Genomic DNA, 15,251 nt, shown 5'->3' on the forward strand with positions numbered 1-15,251 from the left:
ATAATAATAATATAAAGGCCTCTGATAGCATTCCATTGACAAAAACCTAGCAGATAGGCACGAGTAGAGGGAAAATATAGCTGAAATGAATTATATCTCCCTAGTTTGTTTAGGCATTCTCAATTCTAGCTCCAGATCTGCTAAGCTGGTCTCTTTGATCATACAAAGCCTTGGCACTAAAACCTGATTGTTTATCTGAAGCTTTATCTAGGCCTGGTGTGGATTAGCCTGAATAGTATATTTTACAATAGATGTTGTAAATAGCTAATACCACAGTAATTGTCCTGCACTGTTCAGCCAATTCCCTACAGATCGCCTGGTGAATAAGGAAGGAATGTGTGGTATCCTACTGAGTCATAAACTGAGAGTCACCATATTAACCAGTTGACATCCGCGGTGTTAATCCCCCTTCCCATCCAGGCCATTTTTCAGTATTCAGCGCTGCGGTACTTTGACTGACATTTATTCCGTCATGCAGCGCTGTACTGAAATGAATTTTATACCCTTTTTTGGGGACAGATAGAGCTTTCTTTTGGTGGTATTTATTCACCACTGGGGTTTTTATTTTTTTACTATATTAAGGAAAAATCAACGAGAATACCTGTCTCTACCCTTGGAAGGCCCTTGTTGTATTTTGTAACACTGCGTTATATGTAAGTAAGAACATCTTTTACGGCCTATGAGGACCAATATTGTGCCTTGCCGCTATTCCCTGTTATTTGTGTGGAAAATGTGAAAAATAAAGAATTTATAAAAAAAAAACAATGCAAAATTCCTTAAAATAACATGCCTGGGAAATACCCTAAACCGGCCTGTGAGTTGGTGCATCTGTACAATGTACTAGAGCAAAATTGACATTAAGAAAGAAAACAAAACCCATTTGACGGTAAATTACATTTTCCTGCCTGCTTGATTTGAAGAAGAAAAAAAAAAGATGTGGGGTTCCCCCTTAGAATTTTGCACCAGACCCTTATTCTTGATGAGGGTCTGGTACTGATTTTAAGCGGAATTTTCACTCAGAAAAATTGTGGAGGTGGGGGGAGCAGCAATCAAGGCAGGAGTTTGTATCAATTTGGATGTAAGGGAGGCAGGTGAGCAGGAGTGGTAAGGTGATTCAAGAGTCCCTGAGAAATATAGACTTGCCCTCATCCAAGAGATAAAAAAGTTGATCCAGTAAAACCATGTTTTATAGTATAACTTGTGTTTGTTCTGTAAGGAAAGAGTCAGATGTTTGGTTTGTCTAATGTCCTTCACTTTACTTAAAAACAGAGAGATTGACAAGGGGAGGGAGTCTATCTTTTAGGTCAGTTGTTTAGGTTGAAGCATACTTGTACTAAGCTAAAATATTATAAGGAAAAAGGTGTAATTTTTAAGAAACAAAATCTAAGAAAAATAATATGAAGAAGGTTGGATAGAAGACACCTATAGCACAAATATGAACGAATAGGAGATCTATGTACATAGTTACATAGTTAGGTTGAAAAAAGACAAATGTCCATCGAGTTTGACCTAAATAAATAATTTAAGTAAGTAAATACCTAACTAATAAAAGAGAAATGCAGGGTGCACCATGTGATAGGAAGGAGATCAGCTTTTGCACTCATTTAAATAATAGGACTTTCAATATCAAGAGAGCCCTAAGTCATAATTGGAACATTTTGAAAGAAGAACCCATTGTGAGTAAATGTTTTCCTGGCAGACCCACGGTTATTTACAAAAAGCCACAGCATTTTATGAGTTTGATTTTAGCCAGTAGAGTTAGAGATCAAGCAATAAGGTACGTAGTTATTTTCTATTTTAGAGTGGCAGTTGTAGATCAGGAGCTGAGTAGCATTCTGCCCAATGTGGCATTGTAAAAAAGCTGAAATGGGGTCTGATGGTAAGACACATACTATCAAACAGTTTATAAACTGTGGGACACAATTCGTAGTGTATGGGTTAATTTGCCCGTGTGGGCTAATTTATGTTGGCTCTGTCTACTGTGTCTTGTTTGCAGTAGCCAGATGTATATAGGCATATTATAAATGTCAAGCTGGAGCAACCAACTATAAATAAATTGCATTTATTATATTTTAGGAATGACTGCGAAAAAGATGCTGTATCAATAGCTGTCATCAACAGTGTGTCATCATTATATGCTTCTATTCCAATATTTTGCATTTTGGGATTTAAAGCAAAACATGCTTACTGGGACTGTTTGGACAGGTAAAAATTATAAAATGTTTGCACAAGTGTTTTGTTGCCATGTTTTATATAAAATAGGAATAAAGCAAATGTGTCATTTTAATTTCAGAAATATTATTTCCCTATTAAATGAGTTTGATATAAGTGAGTGGAACATTACAAGAAATAACTACATTGAGGTTTCTCATAGTCTCAATGCTACCTACCCTGAAAGAATTAATCATCTTATGTTAAAAGAATGTACTCTTCAAGAATTTTTGGATCAGGTAATTATCTTTACTTTTTAAAGGGTAGGTCTACCCGAAATTATATTTAAATAAAGGTGGCATTTTGCTTACTCTAGGTATTTTTTTTATCTCTTGGGAGCTCTCACTGCCATACATTTTAGCTTCTACCTATTCCCACGCACCTCTAGGTATTTTCACTCCATCTGCATTCTTCATAACATGGAAAATCCAAATGAGATAGCGGGATCCCCTGGTAATGGCTGCAAGCATTTCAACCTTTGAGAAGATCTTTACTCTAGAATCCTCAAGATACGTAAGGAACATACAAACTATGGGCTATGTAATGGCCATAATTAAATCTTAACTGATGGCAAACAGTGAAATACACAGATAAAATACATATAAATGCCAAATGATTTGTATTTCTGTCCACCCAATCCTTAGATTTAAACTGCCCAGGCAGACAGCACAGTCGGGAAGATTAGACTATTTTTAATGTTCCAGTTTTGGACTGTAGAAGGCATAGATTGGTGTCTTCTCTCCACCGCCAGCTGGTTGAGAGGACAGTGAAAGAGCTGACTAATAAGGCAATTTCTCTGTCACTCTGCTCTCTTCTCCTATCATGTTCCTTGTCAGTACATTTTTTGGGTAATTCTCGAAATTCAAATCAGACCCGAAGGAAAGGAAGGGGCAGCGGGTGTACAGCCTGCCATCCCCTCAACCATACCAGGCCACATGCTCAAAACAATGGGAGGATACTTTGCAAAGTTGTCCCACCCCTTGGAAAGCACTTAGTCCAAATGTTGATGAGGACAAGAGCCTCATTCCCATCCACCAGGCTATGGATGTGATGGTCTGCAGGAGGAGACTTAAAATAAAAGAATCTGAAAGCCCCCTTTAAAAAAAAGAGGGCTCCAAGACATCCGGCATACATGTAAATGCAATGTCAATCACATCAATCATCCTGCAATGTAGAGCCAACATCAATCACGCTGAATGACACCAAAACAACCCCAAATGCTACAACTGCTTCTCCCCCCACAACCTCGGTCACAAATGTGAGCTCCCCGGCTGGCTGCTGAATGTCAAGAGACCGGCTGGGGATATCCCAAGTAATGTCACTGATACCCGGCTGGTTTGTTCACATTCAGCATCTGGCTGGAGAGCTGTCATTTGTGATAGGAGTATCGACAGGATGATATCATTGTGGCACGTGTCACCTGATTTACCTTGCTTCTACATCATTGAATCACTTCGTTGACATTGGATTTACATTGGAGGACAACGTTTTATTTTTACTTTTTCACTGTGTCTGTGTGTTTTGTTTACTATTTTCTGTGAACTAGTAAACAAGGGGTTATATACTGTATACCTCGGACTTATTCACATGGGAGGGGGGTTATATGGGAGACACCTTAACTTAAAATGATATTAAAGCCTTTTTTTCTCCTTTAAGGAGACCCTCCTTTGCTAAAGGCTTTTGCTCTTTTTCTTTAAAAGTTTTTATTTCCTCGTTTTCTAGTGCCACCCCACAGCGCTTTTCCCCCCACCCCCTGCACGGGTGCCACCATAGTTCTAGTGGAGGCAACCATGCATGCTCGTGCCCGCTCGTTTCCGCAGTGGCTGTGTGCGTCCATAGACACACACACAGCCCTGTGGCAGGCCACGCCCCTTCCCTCTTCGCTTGATGGCAGAAGGAGCCTATGGCTCCTCTGCCATTAGTATCCTCCCTCCGCAACCCGAAAGTTCAGGGAACACAGGATCACTTTGGACCGACGGCGGGGACGAGCGCAGCTGACAGGTAAGTGTGGGGGGGACTGAGGGGGACTGGGGTAGAAAAAAGGTGCTGGGCCATTTTTACCCTAATGCACAGAATGCATTAAGGTAAAAAAAAACAGACCTTAATAATACTTTAACAGAAACATCCACTTCCATCCCCTTTACAGAAGTACATCGTACGTGTAAACATTAAAATGCACATTTTAGGCCTATAAATTGCTTAAAGCACTTATTTTCTGAAAGCAAAGACCCTAGAGAATAAAATGGTGTCAGTTGCATTTTTTTTATATATATTACACAAAACTTTATCAAACCCAAATTATCAATAAAAAATGCATTTGAATTAATTTTAACGCACATAAACACAATGTAATACCAAATTTTTTCATAAAACATAAAAGATGAGGTTGCAGTGAGTAATTAGATACCAAGCATATTAAGCCTCACAATTGCGTGCACCCATAAAATAGCAAAAAACATTGGAACCCCAAATTGGCCCCTAAGGCTACTCTTTTAAAGACTGTACAGGTCATTAATTTAGAGTTACTATGAATAATACCCCTAGAATTACTGCTGCCACTGCCAGCATGCATGCCAATTTCCAACGTGTGTGACGTAATTGTCGTTTTCATTGATGGGTGTGTTTTTGTTTATGTATGCGTTTGATATTTGTGTTATTTAGTTTTTCAGGATTCGGGTGTGAAAGTCAATTCGGATTCGGAATTTGGATTCGAACATGGGGTCGGCTTTGTGACCAAGAACAGGCTCAAGATTTTACTCCTATTTCTCCTCTCACCTTTCCTGGTAAATCTTACCATTACCGGTTCTCTATCAGGAAATATCCACGAGTTAACTTCCACTCTTCCCTTTATCTGCCAATTAAACACTAATTTAACCAAAGGCTAGCATTATAGTTACTGCCATAGAAGTGGACATTGGCTCCTACCACCAACTCTTAGAGTGTGCTGTACCCCCTAAAAGATACATAGCTACCAATTTTTCCAAAAGCCATCCCTGTGCTGCAAGGCCACATTGTAGGCAACATATCATCATTCCTGGATCAGCAGCCAAGGAAAGTACATATCTTTAACAACATTTTGATTCAATGTATTGGGTACTGTATGTAGCACAAAGCAGGTATGTGGTTGACCAGTTGTTCAGATTAAGTCTGGTGTCTCCCTCTCCTCTCTTCCTCCTTCTGGTTCAAATCCATGTCACTGACAGGAAAATTGTCAATTGTTAACCACCAACTCTATATGAGCCTTAAAGAAGGGGCTGCACCTAGCCACCTGCTTGTGCTATGTCTTTATTAGATGATTGCTTGCTAGGCTGACCATATTTTCTTAAGCAAAAAACGGGACATTAAGATGGCAAAAACGGGACGGTTTTAATATTCCGTATTCTTAAAAAAGTAGGATAACAAAGGTTTTATGAAAATATAGTAGATGTGTACAGCATAAAGTTTTGGACAAAATTAATTATTATGCTGTTTCGGATTCAGAGCCATGTCCCCAGAGCACAATACATGTCCCCAGAACACCATACATGTCCCTAGAGCACCATACATCTCACCAGGCTGCGATCTCACCCAGGCGGTATGTGGATCTCTGCAGGGCTCTGCGGGCAGTGGCTATGCTGTGGAGAGTTGATTGGGCGAATGCCGTCTCCAGAGCTGTACTGTGTTGTGTGTGGGGCTGTCCAAGGCTGTGCCTGTGGCGGGAAGGAGGAGATATAGAACCGGACAGGCACTGCCAGTGATAGCTACAGCCAGGTCCCCAGCAGACTGCTGAGGTCCCCACAAGCACGGGAACTCAGCAGCCGCTGAGGTTTAAAAATGTAAAAAAATCTTGTGTTTTGGCGTTGGATCTTTTGGGTGAACCAGTTGTTGCCGCAGTGGGTTTAAAGCAGACAGGGAAGAAGAGACAGACTTTACTTCACTTCAGATAATGAATGTGCTTTTCAATCCAAATGCTGTACCACATCTTTGCAAGCATGGTGTGTTGATTCAGGAGCTACGAGTCACATGACAAAAGACAGAAATGTCTTCATTAATCTTGACCAGAGTAAAACAGAGAAAATTACAACCACTAATGGACAAATAATGGCATCAGCAGGAATAGGAGACGGTTTTCTTTAGTGTCCTATATCCCAGAGTGTCACCAGAAAAAATAACTGTGAAAAATGTTTTGTATGTGCCTGGTCTTAAAACCAATCTTTTGTCAGTAAAGAAGCTCACAAAACAAGGGAACATAGTGACTTTTCAGGGTGACAATTGTGCCATCACAAAAGGTGATACCTTGTTGGCAAAGGATAAAATCACAGATGAACTATATCAGCTGAACTGCAATGAAATGGTTAAAACTGCCAAAGAGGGGAAACATTTAAACTGCATCCACACTTGACACAGACAACGTTGATGTGGAAGGGGGATAAATGATGGGGTAGGATCTAGGTATTCTTGCTAATGGACTTTTTAACATTTCATTGCTATTCTGTAGCTTTCTGTATACTTTTTTGCATTTAAAATTTGCATGGAGGCTTGGCAAGTGCCAATTCAGTGTGATAGGCTGCCTTAATGGGATGGGCATAGGTGTGAATGGGTCCTCAGGGTTTAAGGGTTTAAGGATTTGTTTTTTTTTAGCAGAATTTAATATACGCGTAGACCCATTATTTAACCTATGCAGCTATAAAATTATCTATAATATAATGACATGACTAATATTTACTTTTATATTGAATCATTTTTTTTTCTCTTGTAGAGTGCTTCTGGTACTGGTTTGGCATTTATTGTTTTTACGGAAGCAATTATTCAAATGCCAGGATCCCAAGTGTGGGCTATTCTCTTCTTCATAATGTTGTTTACCCTTGGACTGTCTTCAATGTTTGGAAACGTTGAAGGAGTATTGACACCTATATTAGATCTTAAAATATTTCCAAAGTCTGTTCCAGTAGAGGCTATATCAGGTAAGCTTATGCACTTGACACCATATATGTGTTTTTAGAAGTGTATTATATCATCCATTATATATTTCAATGCAATTTCTTCTATCAACAGAAGTGACCTGCTGTGTACAAAAGCATACCTCCTAACTTTCTGGGATTAAAAAGAGGGACGTCCTTCAGCACAGTGTATTTAGACAGTGGACACACCCCTGCCACGTCCCCAGTTACGCAGTTCATTAAGAATTTATATGCCAAAAATGACTGGTTAAACCCAGAATAGTTTTTTCTTTCACCAATGCTTTTCTGTTTTACTGGCTTTTATTAATAGCAAACACGATAATTAAGAAATAATTTACAAAGGTACATTTGCATAGATATCTGTATAGCAGTCCAAGAAGCGGAACAACTGAAGAGGGTCAGAGAGATTTGGTTCCAAATGGGGGACCGTTGGGAGGTATGCAAAGGTAGGCCCACAATGGCAACACTGCTGCATAAGCAAAGTGTCACAATATTTACTAGACATGTGCTATTCCTTTCGTTCCGAATCGAAATTCTGAATTTTCGGAAATTCGGAAGTATCCGAATTACAGACATAACGAATGCAAACGAATCCGAATTTCCATTTCCGAAATTCGGTAGCGGTAGTTCGAACGTTCGTTTTGTTTTCGGTTTGTATTCGTTTCTTATTCATTTCGTTCGTTGGAGCAAAGTGACATTAGAGAAGGAGAAAAATATTTTTTCCCCCTCAAATGTCACTTTGCTACGAACGAAACGAATAAGAAACGAATAAGAACAGAAAACGAAACGAACGTTCGAACTACCGCTACCGAATTTCGTCCGAATCCGAATTGACTTCCACACCCGAATCCCGAAAAACGAAATAACACAAATCCGAATTTAAAACAAAACGAAACTAAACGAATTTTTTGGCAGTGAACATGTCTAATATTTACAAACTTGCAACCAACATCACTGACCCCTTGTGATCCACTCAAGTCAAATTTCCATTGTTGCTATCAAAGTGTCTTGCAAGTCTCACCTCTTCTCCGAAATTCCTTTCCACATACCTGTCTATCGCACTCTATACCTTTTAAAGGCAACCTTAAAACGTATAATGTTAGATAGCAAAAAAACTGCGCTAAGGAATCAAATAACACTCTAAAAGCAACTGTGCTTAATAGGTGAGTACACCCAAAATAGGAAAAAATAAAATAGCACTGCGCTTCACAAACTCAAAAAATATTCCTAAAATGTGAGAACAATATGTTATAAAATTGTGAAATTATCACAAACTGATAAAACAATTATGTATTATCCACAACACCTGTGTTGCACAATGCCTGTGCTAATAATACTTTAAAAAAAACTCTTGGTCTAATGGTCTAGACACTATAAGCCATAATAAACATTGAAAAAACTGTGAATAACAAAAAACATATAGTTGTGCTAGTACATCTCATAGAATGTATACATATAGAAAATCCTATATTAAATCTCACAAGTGATGTACAACTCCCACTTAATCTACATATCCATATGTGAAGCCCATTACTTCTTAATGCAATTAAGTCCTTTAAATTTGTGAAGATACATCTTCCAACTTTTATAATCCACACCACGTCCGTGAATGCATAAACAATTAGTGAATCAGTGCTCTCCACCGTGCTCAAAGAGAAGGTCTGGCCGCACTCACCGACTCCTATTGCTCACCATATTTCAGATGAACAATTAGCACTTTGATGATATATGTAGAACCAAATCCTCTCCTTTGTTTTTTGATCCGACAATAAATTGGGGTATATTCCTCCCAACTCTGGCTTATCTTTCCAAAACCGTATAATACTATTCCTCCATCTTCCACCTTCTCTTGTACTCAGAGAGAGAAAAAATGCTTCCCATAGTGTAGTATGTCAAAGTAAATTTATTTAAAATGATTTAAATGCACTTACAATTAAAATAAGGCAATTGCACATGGATTGTGTCCACTGGAGCTCCCGTCTCTATGATCGTAATGCTCGCATGGATCCGCCCACCTGATGCATTTCGTCACTACTGACCGTCGCCTCAGAGGAAGTCAGTAGTGACGAAATGCATCAGGTGAGCGGATCCATGCGAGCATTATGATCATAGAGACGGGAGCTCCAGTGGACACAATCCATGTGCAATTGACTTATTTTATTGTAAGTGCAGTGTAAAAGAAAACCCCATCACACCAAATTATAAAAAACATTAGCAATCTGTTATAAGAATTTTACAATATTAGCAAAAAAAAAAAGTCCAGAATCCACATACATTGAATCACACCCTGAAGTGTAATAACAGTCCATAAATACAGGTTTGTTGGTGTCAAAGTTTAGAGACCCTGTGCATTGGTGTCATGAATGAGCAGATATGAGAGTGTAGAAGTGTCACTAAACCTGGGGCAGTGGGCAGGAAATCCAAAGCGTGTTTCCCAGGAGTCTAGTGACGCTCCTGCCACAATGGATTGTTTTTGTGGGTTTTTTTAAATATATTTATTGCTTATGATTACTTCAAAGAAGATTCCTTTCCATCTATAGAATCACTGTGCGTTAACATTGTGGTGCTCCTATATCTTTCTTTCTTGCCAATTGGTTGTATTAACTTCAGGTCCATCAGTATGCACTACAAGTTGAAAACAACTGGAAAATGTATAGGCATGTCAGTCAATTTTACAAGCTCTAACTGTAAACTGTAAAACATATTTCTTATAATTGCACTAAATATGGCAATCGCACAGGACTAGTGCCCCTAGATGGTGCTGAGGAGTATATTTCCTAGAGCCATGCGAACAGCATTCACACAGCTGTACGCTGGGTGGAAGTTTTATTTGTAAACCTGTCAGTGTTGGGTAATATCACACAATTCAAAATACCACTTCAGTAACTGTATGAATTGAAGCTCCCAGATGTGTGCGTGGATACAAAATTATTTATTTTACTTCAGCACATTTAAAACACAAAAAATTCAGTTTGTAGCAAGTGTTGGGTAATGTTTTACAATGATCCACATTGTGGCACAACTAGCTGTAAAAAGAATTATTGCCTTAGGGCTTGTTCACGCGACGTCCGGATTGTGTCCGGACCAGAACCGTGCGCTCCTGCACCCAAAATGCATCCCAATGTATCCCTATCTGTTTTATGGGCTACAGTTCTCACGTGCGCAGTCCGGTCCGGACAGAGAAAATACTGCATGTCACATTTAGTATGGTCCGGAAAAGCACGAAAGCGTCAAACGTGCCGAAAACGCACCGCACTGCAGCTAACATACTGACAGCCCCACTCCAAAAAAAAAATGCTGCATGCATAGCACCGTGTCTGCAGATCTGCTCCAGATCTGGGCCAGAAAATGGTGTGAACAAGCCCTATAAGAGTCCCGCAATTATTTAGCGTGCAAAATCACTTTTGTAACACCAAAACACTACAAAACTACTTTTTTTTTTTTTTTAAATGCCAGCCTGTGACAAGCATTGGGTGGTGTTTTACAATGCTACAAACTGCTACAATGACACATTGCTTTTGCTATTAAAAACTAAGTAGCAATAAATTGCTATTCAATACATTTAAGACCAATAAATTGCTATTGCTTTGAAAAAATAAACTCTTCTACAATACTATACAAAATGCAGTTTGAGACACGTTTCTGGTGTTTGGTTGGCTAGCTCTAAAAAAAAGAGTATATATTTTCACACCTTTTTTTTGCATTGTGTAAAAAGTACTAGGTGCAGTAACTTAAGGTGCTTTCAGAAACCTAAAGCGACACAGAAAGTCTGAGATCTTTCCCTTTCTGTGTCCATTCTTTCTTCCTTACTTCTTTTTACATTCCACTTCTAGCAAATTGGCTTGATCCTCACAAATTGAACTTTGGCAGACCAATTACAGCCCAGAAATGTCAATAATGTGTATGAAACTTGTAAGCTGACATGTTGTTTATAACTAAGCTTTGACACCTTTGGGCTTTTTTTTCTCCTCTAGGGTTAATTTGCTTGATATCCTTTTTGTTCTCTCTTATTTTTACAATGGGATCCGGAAATTATTGGCTTCAAATTTTTGACACCTTTACTGGTTCCTTAACGCTTCTTATAGTTGTATTTTGCGAAGTAATTGCTGTTACATATGTATATGGAATTGAAAGGTAAACAGCTTTTTTATTTATTTATGTATCGTAAGACTGACAGTGTTATAAAAAAATAAAACAACAGAGGCTAAGAGAGAACCATCTATACAGATATTGATGAGCTAAAGCAAATTTTTCTGGGACTGGCACACAATTTCGTACATTCAGTTTTCTATAAGTGAGCTTATAACCAAATATACATGTCTTGAGTTATTATCAGTGTCTGAATGGACTCCAAATATTCATTCCTAAAGATACTCTGTTGCTATAACTCAACAAAATGATCCTGACAAAAAGAACCTGTAAAAGATAAAAAGATAAAAACTAACCTTTACAGTGGACAGTGTAGAAACCAGGCACTTCTGCTTTCCAATACTTTTGGGTGTTTTGGATAGCATGTCTTCCAAGTTGCACTGGTTCCTCCTGCTGACTTCTGCATCACTAGTGTGTCATGCAGTGATGTAGAGGTAGGAAGGAACCACAGCAGCCATCGGGGGACATGTTATCTGACACACCTGGAAGTGTTGAATAGTAGCAGCACCCAAAGCTCTGCAAGAGAGCAAAGTTTTAAATATGCCTCCTGTTGGAGAGGTGAGCATTCTGCTTCTTGTGCAGGCTTGTGACAGTATTACTTCACTGAGTTAGAGACAGTTTATTATTGTGGTTGCAAAGATTAAAGCTGAACATACACATCCTCACTAAACAGCATGGATGGAAGAATCTCCACTGCTGGGCTATTGTATTTTGACAGACAGTGCCTTCAGAATAACCAAACATTAAACATTAATTAATAACTGATTAGCTGCAGTCACTGTTCGGCTGACAACTTTGCCCTGCCCCTGGGTTGAGCTGGGTGGTACCAGCAAGGCCACACACAGCTTGAATTTTGGCCAAGTCAACAGGAATTGGCCAGAATTCAAACAGTGCATGTCCAGCTTTACTTATGAAATATTCATTTTTTGTCTCTTATTTAGTTATATTTACTTTGTCTGAGTCTGATTGCTTAGCTTGGAAATACTGACTCACAGTAACACTAGAAAACATTTTCAGAGATTTGCAGGGCACTTGTCCAGAGATTTGTTTAGTGCCCTTTGCAGAACCACTTACAGTACGTGTAGCACATCAGCACTGGCCATCTGTAAAGGTCAACTCCAAATAAACCCACATTTGCTGTTAAACCTTCTTCTACCCATGTGCAGTCATAACACTCTAAAATATTTCAAATGCTTCTGTGACCAGAATTTTTTTTTTTTTGTTGTTTGTGACATCACATTAGTCTCCAAGTTGCTAGGAGGGAAGTGCACATCCTATGGATGTATGTGCACCTCACACAAAATGACCCACGAGGGGGTATCAACAAGATTGGTTGCTCTGCACACTAGGGAGAGAGCAGCAGCGACTGGTTGTCATAACCTAAAACAGCTTCTTGCTACAGAAATCACAGACAGGAATCACAAGTGGCTCCAGACAGCTGTGGCTGTTCAGCTTGTACAAAGTAATGGCAGACTGACAGCTGCCCCAGCTGTTCAACTGTGCTCAGAAGTAATTGCACATGGAGCAGGTTAGAGACACATGAGAGCCCATGGACACAAGCAGCTGTGGCCACTGTCATCCTGTCATTGTTTTGTACAGGCTGAGCAGCCTCAGCTGTCCAGAGCCACTTGTGATTCCTGCTGCAAGAATCTGTAGAGTTAAATGTCTCATGTGAATGAAGCCTTAGATGCTCAAGTTTGAGGTTGCTCTGCACAGGCAGAAATTGCTATATAGGAACCCAGAATGCGCTAAATTACGGTGGCTTGTTATTGGGAGTATTTTTATGCCAACTGGGTTTCATGACTTGTTCACACCATTAGCGCTGGGCTGTATTGCCCAACACATTACCTGTACAGGTATAAGGTGAATTATCTTATGTCCTATGGCTTCAGTTCACATCAATGTGCTGTGTCGGTTGCGCCTGCCTCAAGACTGGTATCTGCACAGGCAGCAGCCTTATCACTATGGCTGCCATTTCCTACTCTGTACTCTGGAGAGACCCAGCTCTGCCAATGGATATTGAACAAGTCCCATATCCAGCTTTAATTACACTCTGTAAACTTTTTATCTGACAGAACCAAAGTCCCCTGCATAATCTCATAATTTAGACAAGCACTGGTCTGGGTCTCTCCACTTCTCGAGAAGGATCACCCACAGCTATATGATTACAGACTATTACTAGAAGATGTATGGATGGTTTTCAATTCATTTGCTCATGCTTCTTTCTTAGCTTCTGAGATTTGTTGGCTAGGAAAGGAATTAGAGATGGCTGCAGAGTATGCAATACATTCCAAAACTCTGGCCTCTGAATTAAACTTGAATAACCAGGCATTGGTAGTGTTGTTCTGGTAAGGTTTATCTGATGACATTAAGAATGAGCTGGCTGCAGACACCTTCCATCTGACGTGGATGAAAACCAGCGCCCTATAGGACGTGTTTATTTGGCTCTGAACTTCGATAACCCCCTGCTTTCAATAATGAAGTTTATGCAGTTGGAATAGGCACAGATTGCGCCTAAACAGCTAGCTTTGCGTGAAAATAATAGGCTTTGTTATATTGCACAGAGGAGGGACATCCATCCTTTTCAGCGCCCAAACTTCAGTGCCTAGGGTATCTGAGAGAGAAATTCCTAGATGGTGTGATCTCCTCTCAGCATACTAAAACAGTTTTTTTCTGTCCAGCTCCTGTTTAAAGAGAACAGTTTCTGGACTCAAGCATTCTTGGCCTATGGCACAGCCAGAAACTTCATTGAGCAAGCTTTCGTAGAGACACATAAAATCCCTGTTGTGCCTCTGACTTAACCTCTTCAGATCTTTGTGGTATATGGGGCAGCAGGGCCGGCCTTAGGTCTTTAGGCGCCCTGTGCGAGAAAGCTTTACAGCGCTCCTCAGTGACCACACCCCTCAGTGGCCACACCCTTTAGTGGCCACACCCCCAGTAACCACACCCATTTATCACCCATATTTTTGGTAAAATATAAAAAGACGGGGTCACGTCGGAGCAGACCTGTCTGGCAGTATTTAAAACCACCATGCCCCTCACTATGCATCTGGCAACTATCCAAATGGAGGGCATCTCTTTCTACATATTACCCAGGTCAGTTAATCCTATTCTTTTGTGTCTTTCGTGGCTACAGTCCTGGGGGCATCCTACTTTCAGTGGTGCAGAGGCGGCTCTAGAGTTTGCGAGGCCTTAGGCGAAACCTAAACATGAGGTCCCACTCAGGCCTGTGGGGTTTTACCAGGGCTCTGTGGGGTTTAACCAGGCTGGTGAGACCCCGCAGAGCCCTGGTGAGACCCCACAGAGCCCTGAATAAATTAGGGCTCTGTAGGGTTTTACCAGGGCTCTGTGCGATTTCACCAGTCTGGTTAGACCCCTCAGTGCCCTGGTGAGACCCCAAAGAGCCCTGGTTAAACTAGGGCTCTGTGGGGGTCTCAGCAGGGCTCTGTGGGGATCTCACCAGTCTTGGTGAAACCCCACAGAGCCGTGGGGAGACCCTACAAAGCACTGATTTAATCAAGGCTCTGTGGGGTCTCACTAGGGCTCTGTGGGGTCTCGCCAGGGCTCTGTGGGGTCTCGCCAGGGCTCTGTGGGGTCTTGCCAGCTTGGTTAGACCCCAAAAATCCCAAAGAGCCCACCAGGGTAGGGTCCCAACATGGTTCTGTGGGGTTAAAAAAGGGCTGGTGAGACCCCAAAGTGCCCTGGTGAAACCCCACACAGGCCCGGTTAAACCAGGGCTCTGTAGGGTCTCACCAGCACCAGGGCTCTGTAGGGTCTCATCACCAGCCGGGTTCACCCCTCAGAGCCCTGGTGAGACCCCAAAGAGCCCTAGTGAGACTTCAAGAAGAACTGGTAAAACCAGTGCTCCGCAGGGTCTCACCAGGACTCTGTAGGGTCCCACCAGCACCAGGGCTCTGTAAAGCTCTCTACGGTCTCACCAGGGCTCTTTGG

At 40.7% G+C, this 15,251-nt stretch overlaps 1 protein-coding gene across 3 annotated transcripts in view; it reads left to right on the forward strand.

Annotated features, from left to right (window-relative positions):
• The window catches only part of LOC108797281 (sodium-dependent neutral amino acid transporter B(0)AT3-like), a 59,887-nt gene that overhangs the window by 26,835 nt on the left and 17,801 nt on the right, over nt 1-15,251 (forward strand). For all 3 annotated transcript variants that reach the window (XM_018568853.1, XM_018568854.1, XM_018568855.1), the window contains 4 exons: nt 2,077-2,205; nt 2,294-2,450; nt 6,950-7,154; nt 11,126-11,285. In XM_018568853.1, coding sequence (XP_018424355.1) covers nt 2,077-2,205; nt 2,294-2,450; nt 6,950-7,154; nt 11,126-11,285 — 651 coding nt within the window. The remainder of the gene's footprint in view (nt 1-2,076; nt 2,206-2,293; nt 2,451-6,949; nt 7,155-11,125; nt 11,286-15,251) is intronic.

This window comes from Nanorana parkeri, unplaced genomic scaffold, assembly GCF_000935625.1.
Source record: "Nanorana parkeri isolate BGI_ZX_2015 unplaced genomic scaffold, ASM93562v1 scaffold1252, whole genome shotgun sequence".
Classification (NCBI taxonomy): Eukaryota; Metazoa; Chordata; class Amphibia; order Anura; family Dicroglossidae; genus Nanorana; species Nanorana parkeri.